The sequence below is a fragment of the Poecilia reticulata genome, linkage group LG12 (genome assembly GCF_000633615.1).
Source record: "Poecilia reticulata strain Guanapo linkage group LG12, Guppy_female_1.0+MT, whole genome shotgun sequence".
NCBI classification, from domain to species: domain Eukaryota; kingdom Metazoa; phylum Chordata; class Actinopteri; order Cyprinodontiformes; family Poeciliidae; genus Poecilia; species Poecilia reticulata.
In genome coordinates, this window is record NC_024342.1 from 14,756,992 (window position 1) to 14,773,119 (window position 16,128).

Below are 16,128 nucleotides of genomic sequence, written 5' to 3' on the forward strand. Positions count from 1 at the left end.
GGATTGTACTTTTAGAATAGCATTTGCATACAGTGCTTGAAAAACCATAAATTGTTAGCTACATGGCACAAGATACAAAAAAGAAACAAAAGAAAGTTATAAATCAACAAATTATTTATTCAAAAATTAGCCAACAGTTTTCCCTTTGTCTCTTTAAACCAGGGATCTTGATATTTTATTCAACAGCTCCAGCCGGTTTGTCTAATTCATTTATTGGTCGTTTTGGTCATTTACCTATTTAGCAGTTCTGATGTTTTCTTATTCAACGTTTCCACAACCAGTTACTTTCAGGGGACAAAATAGATTTGTGCAGTGGAAGATTTGATAAGAGACAGAAAAAGATATGTTGATTCAACTTTTTAAATAAACATGCGTCAGTCACTGGCAGAAAGATAGCTACATAGTTTTCATACTGTCCCTAAAGCACTGTCCCTCCTCCACATGTTGCTGCTCACTGCTAATCAGCTGGCTGACCCTTACAAGTCAGCTATTTAGAAATATAGATGGCCAAAAAACACATAGTCATAGTGAGAGAACTACAAGTGCACCATGCACCCATGTGGTATTTCTATTACTAAGTAATATACTTAAGTCGAGGTCCTACCTGTTGCCTACCAGAGGTGATAGCTGAATATTAACTTGTAAAGTCACCCTGTTATGCTTCTGGACTTACTGTATCCTTGTATATTCACCTAGTCATAAGACAAATCGAATAGTTTCAGTTTTGAGTGAGTAGTATATTAATACTGTAATAACATATGAACATTGAAATTAATGCCTGTGGTACTTTTTACTTTAGTTTTTATTCTTTTATGTTATTTACTGTACGTGAGTTTTTATTATGTTACTTTACGTGCGACATAATTTGATTCACGGTTTATTAAAGAAGCTCCTGGTTGCTCATGCTGGTGAGAAATTATGGTTAAGGTCTTGCTTAAGCGAAACAAAAACAAAACAAAAACAAAAAAACAAAAAAAAAAACGCGCTGTCACTTTTACGGTAATGGTGATTGGGCTGGCTTTAAAAAAAAGGAGAATCCCGAGATGTGGGGGAAAACAGGGTATAAAACGCACACTGAGTCAGCTGGGTCTCATTTCTTCACGCCTTCTGGACGCTTTTTTTTACGCCGTTGTCGATTACGGAGAGCTGCCAGTTACGGCGGAAACTGCGTGTCTTCTACTCGTTGTCTGTGGTAGGTCCTCCGTAGTAAAACATGTAATTCGGTCTTTATATCTACATAGAAACAAGTTTAAATACTTCTTTACAGCGTTTACTTACGGTTTGACAATTGTTCAAACACAGTGAACACATAGTATGTAGTAATATTTGTGAAGTCGCTAATGAGCTGCACGCCTCAACTTTATTCCTGTGACTGAGTTAAGTTAGATAAAGGCGTGTGATGGGTGGGTTACTTTAGGAGGAAGGACCTCCTCTTTATTAGAAGCGCTCGAACAGATCACTGGAGCATTTAGACGTGAAGGAAGAAGGAAACAGTACATGAACATACAAAAGGCTGATTGTATCAATCTGCAGGTAGGACAGCACCTTGAGTATTAATCTGTTTTTAGCTTTCTTTTTCTTTTTTTTTTTTTTTTTGCTCGACTTAGCCTTGATTAGTAGCTGCAGGTACCTATTTTTATTATTCATATAGTCATACAAGGGGAATATTTAAAGGTATATTTTAGAACGTTTAAAAAAATAAAATAAACCTTTTGTCTGTCCATTTTAGTAGCTTAACTATATGGTTAATTTAATGTATGTTTTGCGCCACGTTAAAAAAATATATTTTTAAAGGTTAGTTATTTGTTTTGCTAGTACTACAAACTTTTTTTCTTTTCTTTTTTTTTACATGGAAACTGCAAGCAAGGCATGTGTTTGTAAATTACTCCAGGATAGTTTATAGGTTTTTATGCTGTCTTGATTAAGTCTGGACAAGTAGAGGATTTACATTTACATCTCAACTTGATTTTACTATTACAGTATTTTGAGTTTTCAAAAATAAGAAAAAGCCATGATACCACCTGCTAATCGATTGCAGGTACCAACTTTTACCAACTGTGCTTTAAAGAATCTACCTTAACTGTCTGATAGTCCAGTCCTTATTTGATAAGTCGGAAAGTTAGCAGAGACCCAAAGCCAATTTCAGCTTATGTTGTTAAGTCATTTGTGGAAGTCATAGGTGGTAAGCACTAAAAACGTAATACCGTTTCAGTTTTACCATTTTGTACAATATTTCGTAAAACAGATTCATGGCAAAACCAGATATGACAGCTCACTGTGTGAAAATATTTTGTTGTTGCCATGAAGTTCTTTGTTATGACTCATTCTGCCGAAGAAACATGATGTTATCCACAGCTGAACACACATTTTTATATTTTTTGTGGTTTCCTGATGTTATCCAAAATAAATCGCCAGACTAGGTTTACTTGGAACAGTAAGAGCTTAGTCATAGGTCAGTGATGACAAAATGTATATCTCAGCATCATGTGTTGTTGATTATCTGAGTGTCATGCACTTTACCAGAATGTTCAGCTGACCTGCATCTGCAAAGTGTCTTGTGATTATCTGTGACCAAAAGTTTTCAATATTTTGTTTACACTTTTTTTTTATTATTCTCAGATTTCAATGGACTTGGTCATTGTTGTAGCTCTTGTAGTTCTGCAAGTCTCCCTGCAGCCATCTCTTGCAGGTGGGTAGTAACTATATACTTGTGAAACACGAGGAAAGCTTTCCGTTTCCATTTGACACTCAAGCTAACTTAAATCTGCAAAGCAAGCTTATCACTTAAATGAAACTGAGGTTTAGTGTGTGTATGCCATGCATTTTGTGCAAAGTTTATCCTAAAACATCTACTACACATTATTGTCTTGCAGCCTTGTTTACAGTGGAGGCAGAGCACACTTCATATAATTCTGAGTATGGAGGAAGTGTTGTGATGGGCTGCAGGTTTTCTTCCAAACCAGCAAATCCTCAAAATGACCTCAAGGTTGTCTGGCACTTGACGGACACCGGTCCGGATCAGGAAGTGATACGGCTGGTAGACAACTTGGAGAGCTCTGCGTCTTCAAAGTTCAAGGGTCGAGTGAAGCTTCTCACCGATGAACTGAAAAATAGCTGGGCAAAGATACAGGTATTTCGTCTTCTTTTTTAATTTATTTACTTAATATGAACAATACAAACACGCTGGCGTAGACCAGATGCGATGTAGTTTAAGCATTATAGCAAACATGCAATTTTTTTTTTATGCCTGGCCACAAGAAGCTTTTCTCTGTATAAAAAGAAAAATAAAATGTTTCTGACACCAAATCAGTTTCTGTTAACCAAATTTTACAAAACAATTGTCAGATGACTGATGAGACATTTGGGTAATTTCTTAATGTCACATGTTGCTTGCCTGTTTGAACTTGCCAACATATTTTATGCTGCTAAGAATAACTGACGTTTGTTGTTTCTTAATCCTGTTAGGGCAATATGTGTTATGCAACACAATTTTGTGATCTTGTTTTGTTGTACTTCATTAAATGCTTAGAGACAGAAGTAGAAATGCAGCTACGATTCAAGCTCATTTGAAGTAGTTTGTCTTATGGTATATAAACATTGTTTTTTCTTCCATCTCATTTCATAGATATCAGATCTTAGGATCACTGACTCTGGGACGTATCAGTGTTTGGTTCAAACAACAGAAGGAACCGATTATAAAACTATAACTTTGTCAGTTGGAGGTAAGATCATGTTTGAGTCAGTTACGGTGTGCATTTTTTGTTCATTACCACAGAACTTTTGTTCCAGGAATGGTCTTGCTCATTGACTGTTGCACATGGTCATTTCTGGACAGTTAAGAGTAAAACTCATTTTGAAAGTGAAACTAAGCCCATCACTGTTCAGTTTGATAGAGAAAAAGTTTGAGACCTTATCAGAAGCAGTTCTGTGCAGAAGTATTCACACGCCTAAAACATTTTTTTTAGATTTTATTGGGATTTTGTTTGATCTTTCGAGCCAAAAAAAAAAAAGTGTAAAATTATGAAATCGAAGGAAAAGTAGGCATGTAGTGACAATATTGTAACAAACAATCTACTTGTATCCTGTGCCTCCAAAACATAAATATGCTTTCATTTAAGCCAATCCATTATATCTGAACCCAAACACAACATTTGAATTCTTATTTACATTATTTATTCTAATAAAATGTCGCTAATCTTAATTTTTTATTCTTTTCTAGCACAATATCACTCGATCTCAAAACGGATTGAGAGGACGGCACAGGGGGATAAAGTAGTGTTAACCTGCCAGTCTGAGGGATACCCTATGTCACCCGTTGTGTGGCAGGATGAGCGTCTGCAGAGTTACATTTCCAACACCACAACGACAACAACGCCAGACGGTCTCATTAAAGTCGTCAGTCAGATCGAAGTCAGCTCTTCAGAGAAAACAAAATACACATGTAACTTTACAAAAGACCACTCGTCTGCAACATTTCACATTCCAGGTAAATTCTTAACATTTGTGAAGGTTTTTTTAAGATAGTGCTAAAGAGCTTGCTTCAGGAAGGTGCTAAATGACCAAAAAAATCAATTCTATAAGCTTTTAGTGTCTTATAGAAAATTTACTGACTCTGAAAACCAGCAAGATATGAGATCATCTCCAGTTTCCTGTTTTGTTCACGCTTCTCCCTCCTTTATTCACATCTTAAATTAACTCTCAGCCTCTCTCAAGTCGACATGAAAGCAAAGCTGTCTTTGCACCTACCTACAGTGGCAAAGAGATATGAGAATTACCCCCTTCTTTTTACTGCAACTGTAGGTGTTTTGGAACAATTTAACATCGTGTAGGAGTGCTTGGAAAAAAAAATCTGAAGATTTTCTTTTTTCTTTTGATATGCGGTCTGCTTTTTAGTTTCACTGGAAAGTGTATTCTAAAAGATTGGAGGCGGAACTTGATCAGCTTAAAGTAGAGAGGATCCAGGATTCTTTAGGAAACAATGAAAACCGCCAACAAAAACAGTAAAAGTAATCTGGAAAGTTCTTTTGAGGCTCAGCACAAATTCTGTTGCATAAGGCTAAACTACTTCTACTTCACAGCGACTATTAGTTTTGCTTTTGGCCACTATAGGGAAGTCTGCTGCAATTTGTTTTTGGTAAATTTGGTTCTTTCCAAAGTGGTTTAAACAAACAAAAAAAAAACTTCTGTGGACATCAACAAAATGTTTGCATACAATGGCTGTCCGAGATGAATTTTATGTATGATATTAAAAGAGGTTGCTCTATATTTTCTCTCTTACTACAGATGATATACCGCCCCGTCAAGGAGAAAATGACATCCTCATCGTCGTGTTGTGTTTAGGATTAGTACTGACTGCCATTGGTTTTGGAGTGGTCATTTACAGACGCCGAAAAGGTAACTGCCTGCTTATTCTATTAAACACAGAACCAAAACGTATTAATGTCATTTGTCAGTATTTTTGTCAACATTACACTGTCCAAAAATTGGGGTCATCCATCCATCCATCCATCCATCCATCCATCCATCCATCCATCCATGGTCGTGAACTCTGGGTTTTTTCTCAGGACTACCACTGTTTTCTTTTTATGTTTGTTTTGCAGCTTAGTGAGAAATCCCTGCCTGCATTTATAATGTAATCACTAAAGCTTTTTAATTTGTTGGTTTGCAATGCTACTACCTGAAAAAAAAAATCTACCAAAAACCAGACAGTATGAATAGCAATACAAGTCATTATTTGCAGCATATTCTACAAGTGTTTAGATTTTGTTAATAAGCATTTGCACATATATTACTTCACCAATTCCGACCACTTTTAAGTTTCAGATCACTACACAGTTACTGAATAAAGTATTTGAGAAAATTTGAATATTCTCCTGTTGAGTAACATCTACTTGTTTTTTAAAGGAAGCATCAGCCTGGAAAAAAAAAGCTAATAATTTTCCACATTTGGGAATTTTAAATGCCTTTGCAAACATAGATAACTTGTGAAAGAAAGTAAAACAAAAAGTGATACACAGCTAGATCTAGAAGAGATGCATGACAGACCTGTGGGAAAGGGAAGCATCACTGGAGTCAGACTTTCACTTTGGTTCTTTATTTAGCTTCGCTGCATTGCTAGAAAATTCTGGAGAGTCTCTCTCATGTTTTTAGTGTTTGACCTAAAAGCTCAAACAGCCTGATATTACTGCCTGTGCAGTTCGCAACATTTTTTATATCCTTCCTGTTCTGGAGACATGTCGCCTAACTTTAGTTCTGTCGCTAAAGAGATGAAGAAAAAAAAAGACTTTGTGGTAAAATCAACAACAATAAAACATTATTTCAATAAGAAATATAAATCTAGTTTTTTTGTAACGTATGGCAATGACAACGCAATTTCCGCTTGAAAGAGGAAGCATTTCTCAAAATGTTTTTGACGATCTCATGCTTGTTTTAGCGCTGTACCTTTTGTAATTTAAATTGAGCGGAATTTCACCAGCATGTGACATGTTGTGTTTATACTAGTCATGTGAGCATGACTTTGCTTTTTTATTGTTGAAGTTGAGGACTTCATGAATCTGCCTGGAATCACCCAGCTTGGTTTTCATCTGCTAAAAGGGAAATTCACAGCTATTTGTGAATGCGTAGGTGCTTTTTGGGTCCAGCGCTTGTTCACCTTATCATCCAAACTAACACCCCCTTCACTTGTACACTTATTACACACACTTTCAGATAAACGATCGGGCTAATTTGACAAGAAATCCTGTTTGAGTTACGGGTATAGAAATCTCTGGGTGATTAAATTCAGGAAACGTCAGCATTCTGAGCCATACTTACAAGAAGATTGTTTTCACACAAAGTGTTAACTATGTAAATAAGAGACGGAAAGAGAAATGAAGTCATGCTCTTGTAATAACACCTTAACATTATCATACAGCATCTTCCACATTTGTTGGCATCACTATAAAAGTGTAACAATTCTTAAAATAACAAAATTGTTTACAGTTGAATACTTTCACAAACAGAAATAGTAGAAGAATCCAAACTTTAGCTTATAGAGTTGAAAAAGAAATCCCAAATTAAGAAATAATTATTTTTTAAAGACACTGTGGCTTTTTTCCTGAAGCTATTTCTTAATTTCTGCTTAACACAGAAGTGCAAGTATTTGTGTTTCCCTCTTTGCTAAGTAGCTAAGAGAAACTGGCCTATTTGTCACATATTTGTACCTCAAAGTAAAAGGATGTCATGTTATAGTTCCTAAATACTCTGATCCACATTTGAAAGGAAACGGTTACAGTGAAAATGATTCAGCAACATTTAACATGTTAAGATTATGAATAAGTGTGGAAACCAATAATCTTATTAGTAATGTTTGGATTTTCCCTAAATTTTTGTTGTGAGATTATTATAATGCAACAAAAGATAATTTAATCATCTTTACTAAGGTTAGCATAGCATTTTTTGAAAAGTGTTGCGTTTTGTTCCTAAACTTCTAATTCCAAATTTGTTAAATGTGTAGCAAGAGAAATGAATAGAAAGCACACCGTAAACCATCAATTTAAAGCTAATATGTCTTATTTCAATGTAAATGTGCTGTGTTGTGGTTTTAGAGGCAGACAGACCATCCATTGTTTTTTTTCTTTGTATTCATGCTTTCGTATATTTTTATCTAACATTTTGAATCAACACACTAAATCAAAGGTCCCCTTGTCTTTCAGGTGCCAGAACTTCCAGGACCCACAGCTGCCTGGCTGGTGATGAGGAGTCCATGTCTGCAGCTGCCTGTAAGTCTGAACAACTTTGCTACAGTTTAACAGCTACAAAAAAAGTCAATTTAAGTCAAACACTGATATATTAGGATCTGTTATACTAGTGATGATTAAATTAGTTGGTAATTATTAACTCTGGAACTGATTAGCTGAGCGGTTAAATAAGTCCCCTGTTTTCCTGACATGTTAATTTCCCCTCAGGCCTACAGAAAGACAAAGCAAAAGAAGTTGAGGAAATAGTTATTACTGAAGGTAAGATGTGACGCTGAGTTACGGTACTGTTGTGTTGTTTGATGTCGGTTTCTTGTTGTCCACAGTGATATGGTCCTCTACCATCATCACAGCCTTTAGGTTCCAGTAAAAGCTTTTAGTAGAGAAAACAATTATCTAAAAAAAAAAAATAGAGAAATGAAGTTGAAATACTGCACTAAATGCATAAAATAAAAGAACGCTTACTAATGTATAAAACTACATCTAGGCAAATCCACCCATTTTAGACACAATTATGTAAAATTATACGTTCAATAAGGAAGTAAAACAAGAACATCGTTTCTTTTAACACTCTTTCATCGAGTTTGTTTTTTTGCTGCGCGTCCCACAGAGGAAAATCTGAGATTGCGTCTGAAAACCCGTTACTCCGAATTCTGTCTCGCTACAAAGAAACGAGACACCGCTGTGATAGTTTCGCCGCCTCATAAGCTGCAAAACAAGTGAGTCAGAGAGACAGTTTTCCAATCCCATTGGAAAAAATAGCTGACTCCTCTTCCTTTCTAATATCATTTACAGAAAGTCCAACAACTTGAACTGCAGGAAATTAAAACGATTCCAAGGTCAACTGAGTCTTTCAACCCAACTGCACTAATTTCTTACCCATAGACAAACAATTTCATACTCAAAGCAAGACTTTTTTCTGTTAAGTATTTTTGCAACTTATGAAGATGCTCAAAATTTTGCTCATATTTCAGCCTAATTTAATAATTATATACAAAAAAATGCTGCATTACACCTTATTTATATTCATTTCTGTTCTCATCCCCATGATAGCCACTTGACCCACATGGTGAAAGGATAAAATGACCCACACACAATTAAAACTCCCATTTGTTGGTGAATTAAACTGTCCAGAAATTAATTTTATTTATATATATAGACATTTTAATTACTGGCAGTAATTACATTAGTGTTATAAAACCAAGGGTTTGTACTGACGCCTTCAGCTGGTAAATGTTATACAGTTCAAAATTACAGAGCTTCTTTTTATTTTCAGGGAAGGGATGCCAGTGAGACTCCAGGATCTACTCCCAAATAAGTCTTGAAGTCTTGTTATCTGAGGGAGGGACCTCCTGGAGGAGGGAAAGCAACCATAGCTGACATCCTGCTCTCTTCTTGGACCAATGCTGCTTCTAATTTCCTTGATGCCAGCTTTCTGGATCATCTTATATACGTCAACTGCAGCACCTGGAAGGTGACTTGCTCCAGGAAGCAACAACGCGGCTCTCTCTTGGTGAAAAGACATCAGCGGAGAGAAGTTGAGGACTGTTGTGTCCGAGTCCGAGTCTCTGCTGCGATTGGATACAGAAGGGAGCTGCTTCTTTTTCATGAGACTTTGAGGAGGTTTCTAAGTGAAACAGGATCTTGTTGAGCAGTGTTTTTCAACCACTGTTCCGCGGCACACTAGTGTGCCGTGAGTGATCGTCAGGTGTGCCGTGGAAATTATTCAATTTCACTGCGGTACGGTATTTTCCGGACTAAAAGCTGCTACTTTTTTCCTTAACTTTGAACCATGCGTATTTTCTGTGGATTTTTCTTCAACCACCAGGGGGCTCTCTAGCAGGAAGTGAATCATTAGAAGTCAAAATTGTAAATCAAAGAAGAACGGCCAATTTTCATTTAGAACAACCACATGCTAGCAGCAGGCACGACGGAGAAATGTTTTCAAACTCATATCATGCAGCTTTTAAGTTGAGGGCTGTCGATCTGGCACTACAGGAGGGAAATAGAGCCGCTGCACTTAAGTTCGGTGTGAACAAAACCATGGTTCGCTTTGGAGACGGAGTGCAGCGTCCAGCAGATTTATTAGGACGAGGCATTCTGCTGGGTCCTAATGGAAAACCGAGAGCAGCTTCCAGTTTTTATTTTATTTTATTTTTTAATTGAAGGTGCTAGTATGGTGCGCTCTATAGTCCGAAAAATACGGTAATTGGTTTTAAAAGATTTTTTGAAAATGAATTGTCTACAAATAATGCCATCTTCGAGTGTCTGCTGTAGCAGTGACTAGCGGCGTAATCATGTAATGTTCTTACCACTAGATGGCAGTAGGTACAGAACATTTTACATTAAAACAAGAGAATTAGTGATGCATGAATGTTACAGGTAGCGATGAGAGCATCGTATCTAGCAAGACAGTGATGACAGTGATGGAAAAGACAGTGAAGCTCAGCAGTAGTTGGGTTGGAAAGAACATGAGTCCATTTCCCACAACATATCTGTGTGAAGTGAGCTTCTCTAGTCTGGTTACTATAAAAACTAAAAACAGAGAGAGACAGAGTTGTTGAGGAAGAGCTTTATCTTTCTTTAATTTCTGTCAGAAAATCAGATCTGTTTTCATCCAAACATGCTCAGGTTTCACACCAGGTGGGTAAAATACACAGATATTGACATTTTGTACATGCAACTCTTCATATTGTAACAGTGAATATGAAGTGAAATGTTTCCCAAATATTATTGCTTCTTTCAGAATAAGAATTATTTTCTGTATTCCGGCTATAAGATGCTTGTGGATTAGTTTGTAAAACAGTTTGAAGTTTTCTACAACTTCTTTAAATTTAACACCACAGTGTTGTGGCTGTTCAGGTGTATTTTTGAAGTGGACATGTTAAGTGCAATTTGAAATAAGAAATGTAAAATGTGATAATACATTTTTGTGTTTATTTGATTCCTATTCAAGAGACTTTGATAAGAATGACTATATATAGGCGGCTACAGAGTATATTTATTTCCATTTTTAGTTGGTGGTGTGCCTCGGGATTTTTTCAATTAAAACAGTGTACCTTGACTCAAAAATGGTTGAAAAACACTGTTGTAGAGTATTTGTCACATCCTTTATATGCTCTTGAGAAAGATCTAAAGACGAGCTCGACACTGAAGCGTCGAGTACAATCTGCAAAGTACTGAGGACACAATGGCAATGAACAAAAAACATGTTACTTTTTTAAAGAAATGATAGTATGTACAGTTTTTTATAAAGCCCAAATATGCTGCAAAGTAAACACATTTTAAAATGCATGTGCAATAAATATAGATTTTTGTATTTTTATAATTTGTCTTTGTTGTCTACTTAATTAAAGAGACTACATTTCACACACAGCGGTTTATTTGAGGGGAAATTTGAGCTTCGTCCTTTTGTGCAATAATGAAGACATAATATTGGTCTCAGACTCTTTCGTTTTCAAAAAATGTGATAACTCAAGCATACTTTGAGACTTTGCTCGGGTTTCAGTTCTTTGTGCGTGCATGAGAAAAAGAAAGGTCTCGATTTAGATCAGTTGCTGGATTGCAAGCGAAGCAGCAGCAGCTTCTCTAATATCGGCTGAAGATGAGGAAGTGCCTTGACTTTACTGGCAAGAGATGCGGCTTGTTACAGTAATATATAGTTTAAAATAAAACTCAGTTTATTTTGACATCATCTTTCTTCTGAAATGCTAACGGACATTTTTCTGAGATTGAGTAATTCGGGGTATTGGCCAAGGAACTTCTTTCTGGTTTACGTTGCTGTAAAAACGTTCATCCCTCTTCTGCCGCTACATATTTTGTCCCATTTCAATCGCACAGTTCAATGTTTAATTGGGATTTTAAAAACTGAGTAAAGTCTGCAAACTCCTTTACCTACGACTGCAGCAGCAAGTGTTTTGTGCCATATTGCTGCCAGCTTTGCACACGTAGAAACTGAAAGTTGTGCCCGTTCTTCGTAAATAGCTCAAGCTCTCATGTCTTCCACTAAAGCCTCAGGTCTTTTGCAGCCTCTACGTTTTCTTTTAGGATTGACCTGTCGCCATCTACACCTTTCCTTTCCCTGCTCAATAAAAGTATCCCCTCTGCATGATACTGCCACCGCCATGTTTCACCATTGCAATGATGTGTTCAGGGAGATGCGTCATGTTGTTCTTCCATCTCATTTATTATTTTGCTTTTAGGCCAAAAAGTCGGCCTTCTTTCTACAGCTGTTTCCTTCTTGCCACTCTTTCGTGAAGACAACTTCGAATTTTTACACAAACGTTTGCACAACCACTTCCCTCCACATCACAATTGAGCATTTCTTTGTCTTGCTCTATTACATAAAATCCTAATAAAATATATTAAGGTTTGTGGTTAAGACTAGAGTTGATAAGTAGTGTAAAAATGCTTGCGAGGGCACCGCTGCTTTTCATGAACTCTCAGGTGACTAAATGGATGAAAATGTTAGTATTTTAAGGTGTGTCTGTGTGGACACACCTTAACCAGCAAATATCATGTTGAAGCATAAATGGAGAAGTGAAAAACCAACCATAGATAGCAATCTTGAAGTTCCTGTGGTTGACATGTAACATAAATTTGCACATGTTGTTGCATTTTCATAATAAATTATTAATGCATCAGATAAAAATGGACAGCTGCAGGAGCAGTCACAGTCAACGACAAACATGACTGGATGTCAAAACTCATTTGAAAGATTAATGTTTTGTCTTCTGCAAAAGCTCATTGTAAAGTTTAAAGCTCGCACTTCAACTTACAGAGTTTTAGAGAATTATGACAGATTCTTCATGCATGGAGGCAAACACTGAATCTGCAAAAATAATTCACAACCTCTGGTCTTTTTACATTTGTCATTAGGCTTTTTTTTTGTTGCCGTGACCTACAACCACAACTTAAAACACATTTCCTGTTCCTGGAACACTGGAAATTACAAGCGTTGAAGGTCAAATGATCTTATTTACCCTTGGATTACTCTGAAACTGGGTCACAGTTCATCTGGAGAAACCTGAATAAACTGGATGTGAGCAGTATGAGCTCTCAGAGTTCATACTGAATACAAAGTTAACAACAACCCAAGAGTTTTGTGTCATTTTCCCCTCTCTGAGTAAATGACGGTCGATGAGGTTGTTGGTTTGACATACCTGTTCCTCATCAAGGGTGGAGTCTCTTCCTATAACTTCACCCCCTTTAGCGCCAGATTTATTTACGTCACTTTTTGGAAACTCAACATTTCTATGTTAAAAAAGAAACTGGACTAGTTGCTTGAAAGACAATAGGTTATACAATCTGTCAGTTTTATTGTTGTGTTTTTTTTTTACTTGTTAGTTGGAAAACACTTCCTCCTTGTGCCCCGTTTGGATTTTCTGCCTGGATAAATGGGTAAATACCTTATCTAACCACACACAATACGAATAATGCCGCTCACTATCTGTCCCCTGCTTGGTGGTTTTGTTTTTAAATCGAATTTCTTCCTGGAAGGACTTTTTGCTCAGCTCCATGTGAAACAGAGACAGGAAATCCTCTGACGTTCAGAAAGGAATCACCAGATTGTCATCAAATCATAAACTTCAGAAGCCAATGTGGGAACTGCGGTAATTTACAGCGACGTACTGTAATTTATCTCAGCAACTTCGCCAAAAAAAAACAAAAAAACACCCCCATTTATCATCATTCATTGATAGTCCTCTGTGGGATTTGCTATACGTGTCATCCGTATTAAGAAACCTGGGTTCAGGAAGCAATGCATCATTTGGAAACTCCCATTACAGTGGGTACTACAGGCCCTTTCGAGTACTGGTATTTTTGAGGAAATACACATGCATTTTATAACATCACTATGAGATCACTAACAAAAGGCAGGTAGAACTAGTCAGAATCGATAAAATCAAACGTGGGATGCAGCCATAACTGAGCTGAAGGTTTGGCACACAGCGAGACACAGGGTCCCCTGGAGGAACCGCCGTGACACATTTGTGTACCGTTTGTTTTTCTACATTTTTGGTCAACATTCAGTCTCATGGCTTTAAAATGAACCTGCTCTAAAATGACAGACTTACAAAATCAGCAGATGATTAAAATATTATTTTCCCTTATGTGTAAGCATTTTACAAGCAGCACGGCTAATATAGTTTGCAGTAATATTGCATATCGTAGCATAGTTTCATTTTTGTCATGGTCAAGGGAATCTTAGTAATGCAAAGTACCAAAGGTGTAGCCATCTTAAAAATTCTGGATTGTGCAAAAAAAAAAAGAAAAAAAAAAGGTTCCTCTATTTTTTAACTTTGTTTCCCCATCATAAAAACCTCAGATCTACAGAATGTGAGTTTCGATTGCAACCGCTGCTCCCGATCATTTGAGAAGCGTTTATCCACTTTTTGAGTTCCCTAATTTTTCAGTATGGAGAAATGATGCCTTCAGATCCTCTGTCCACTCGACTGGACAAGGCATGTCTCTAAACAATATAAGAATCTATAATTTCATGACTGTTTGTCACCGTCTGGCTTCTGATTACCCAGTGAGGATGAAAAATTGCCTTATGAAAGCAGATCAGACAATACAAACACAGATCTAAAACTTGCAAACAGATACACCAAGTATCTGCCTTCCATTACGAAAATGAAATAATTTTAATCATAACCAAATAAAATTTCTTTCAGTAGAATTTTAGCTCTTTAAAGAAAGTATTCAAGAAATCATAACAATATTTACAATCAATAAATTACTTTTTTTTTTTTAAGTGAATGCTAATATAAAAAGGCGGCCTTTTTACAAGTTTTCTAGACGCTTGATTTACGGCTTTTTGTTTATGCGATCCCATTAATTTTTAATCTTACCTCAGACGTCCACTAGATGGTGCCATCTTCTTTTCCATGCAGCCTCTGGGTTTCTCACGTTCTGTGACAATAAAACCATTTAATTTCATTCAAGTCTGTTTGCTACGCTGGAATTAAATGCAGAATAATAATTAAAAAGAACATATAAAGAAACAAAAACATCCGAGTACAAAGGAGCACATTTTCACTTTAGCTGATGTTGTAATCTCGTTTTGTGGTTTAGCTTAAAGTGTGTAACAAGGTGCCGCTGAACAAACTCCAGAAACTGTATACTGAATATTACAGCTAGACTTAACAAGCTAGAAATCTCCTCAATATGAGGGACTTTACAAAAGTAGCACAAAGTCTTTCTTAAGCGTATTTTTCCTTCAGACGGGGATAAATGTCAATTATCTTTTAAAATCTTCTCATTTAAACCAAGAAAAAATGGTTTTCCCTGAAACTAAACCCTGTTGATGCTTTACTCCATTACCCATCAGCCCCGTCCTGCCTCCCAACACAGCCACAAACCACACACAACACACCCTGAATAAGTTTACCCTCCATTCAAACAGCTTGATCCCCACTTTCACCCCCCCCCCCCCCCCCATTTCCTCTTTCAACGTCAACCCCTCTGACCAACAAAGTTTCATCAATCGGTAATTAATATTCGAGGGAAAAGAGGAGAGCATCGGGAAGCAATTATTCAATAATGTATGGATGTAAATGCACACTCAGTCCACACAAACACACGTACACAAGCACATATACATCACCATGATCGACTCTTCCTCTCCTCAGAGATCAGGTTACTTGCATTTGATGCAACTACACACAAACGCGGCGGTTTAGATAATTTACATAAATCACATTTTAGCACAATTTTTCATTGCTACAAATCCTATGGTGTTTGTCGTTGGTGTCCACAGACTACCTGGTGCAACTGTGTGCTTTCATGTGCTGTGCAACATCAGGCTTGAAGTATCCCAATAACCCGAGAGAAGGGTTGTAGAAATCTCATTATTGTGAGATTATGTATTCAAGCTGGTGTGCAGTTAATGTTCCACCCCACACAATATTTTGCACTTTGCAATAGTTTCCTTTTTAACCAGAAGCTACAAACTTCTGGTGGACCTCTTGGCTGCTTCTCTGATTAACAAATTTCTTACCTGGCATGTCAGGCCATACAGGTTCCTCTCGAACAGAGTGATGCTCCAAGCTTTGAATTATTTTTTTTTGCTTTAAACTTCTCCACAACATTCTCCCTGTCTGCTGTGTTCCTCAGTCCATTTGATGCTGTTTGTTCACTCGTGTTCCCTAACAAACTTCTGAGAGCGTCACAGAGCAGCTGTATTTATACTGGCATCGGATTGCAAACAGGTGTTTTTTATTTACTTATTAGGTGAAGTCTGAAGGCTGTTGGTAGCACAGGATTTTATTTGGGGGCATCACAATAAAAGGGGGCTGAATACAAACGCACACGTCACTTTTCAGACAATAAGAAAATGGTTTTTTTAAAAAAGGAATGCATACTTTTGCAAGGTATTGTAAGTAAATTT

General features: G+C 36.8%; 1 protein-coding gene and 1 long non-coding RNA gene across 3 annotated transcripts; one reads left to right on the forward strand and one right to left on the reverse strand.

Moving 5' to 3' along the window:
- The first annotated feature begins 1,088 nt into the window (after positions 1-1,088).
- Positions 1,089-9,185, forward strand: LOC103473645 (programmed cell death 1 ligand 1). Of its 2 annotated transcripts, none has more exons than XM_008424035.2 (9): positions 1,089-1,192; positions 2,620-2,689; positions 2,874-3,130; positions 3,626-3,722; positions 4,220-4,486; positions 5,284-5,394; positions 7,695-7,760; positions 7,947-7,997; positions 9,013-9,185. In XM_008424035.2, the coding sequence occupies exons 2-9, from the start codon at positions 2,626-2,628 to the stop codon at positions 9,027-9,029; spliced, it is 930 nt and encodes a 309-aa protein (XP_008422257.1). In that variant the 5' UTR covers positions 1,089-1,192; positions 2,620-2,625; the 3' UTR covers positions 9,030-9,185. The 2 variants fall into 2 exon arrangements, with proteins under 2 accessions (XP_008422257.1, XP_008422256.1); XM_008424034.2 differs by lacking the exon at positions 1,089-1,192 and adding an exon at positions 1,360-1,533.
- Positions 9,186-10,824: 1,639 nt separating this feature from the next.
- On the reverse strand, positions 10,825-15,839 carry LOC103473646 (uncharacterized). The gene is made up of 3 exons (XR_535055.2): positions 15,739-15,839; positions 14,591-14,651; positions 10,825-10,915 (listed from the first exon to the last, which is right to left on the reverse strand). It is a non-coding gene; the product is annotated as an uncharacterized LOC103473646 (long non-coding RNA).
- Positions 15,840-16,128: the final 289 nt, after the last annotated feature.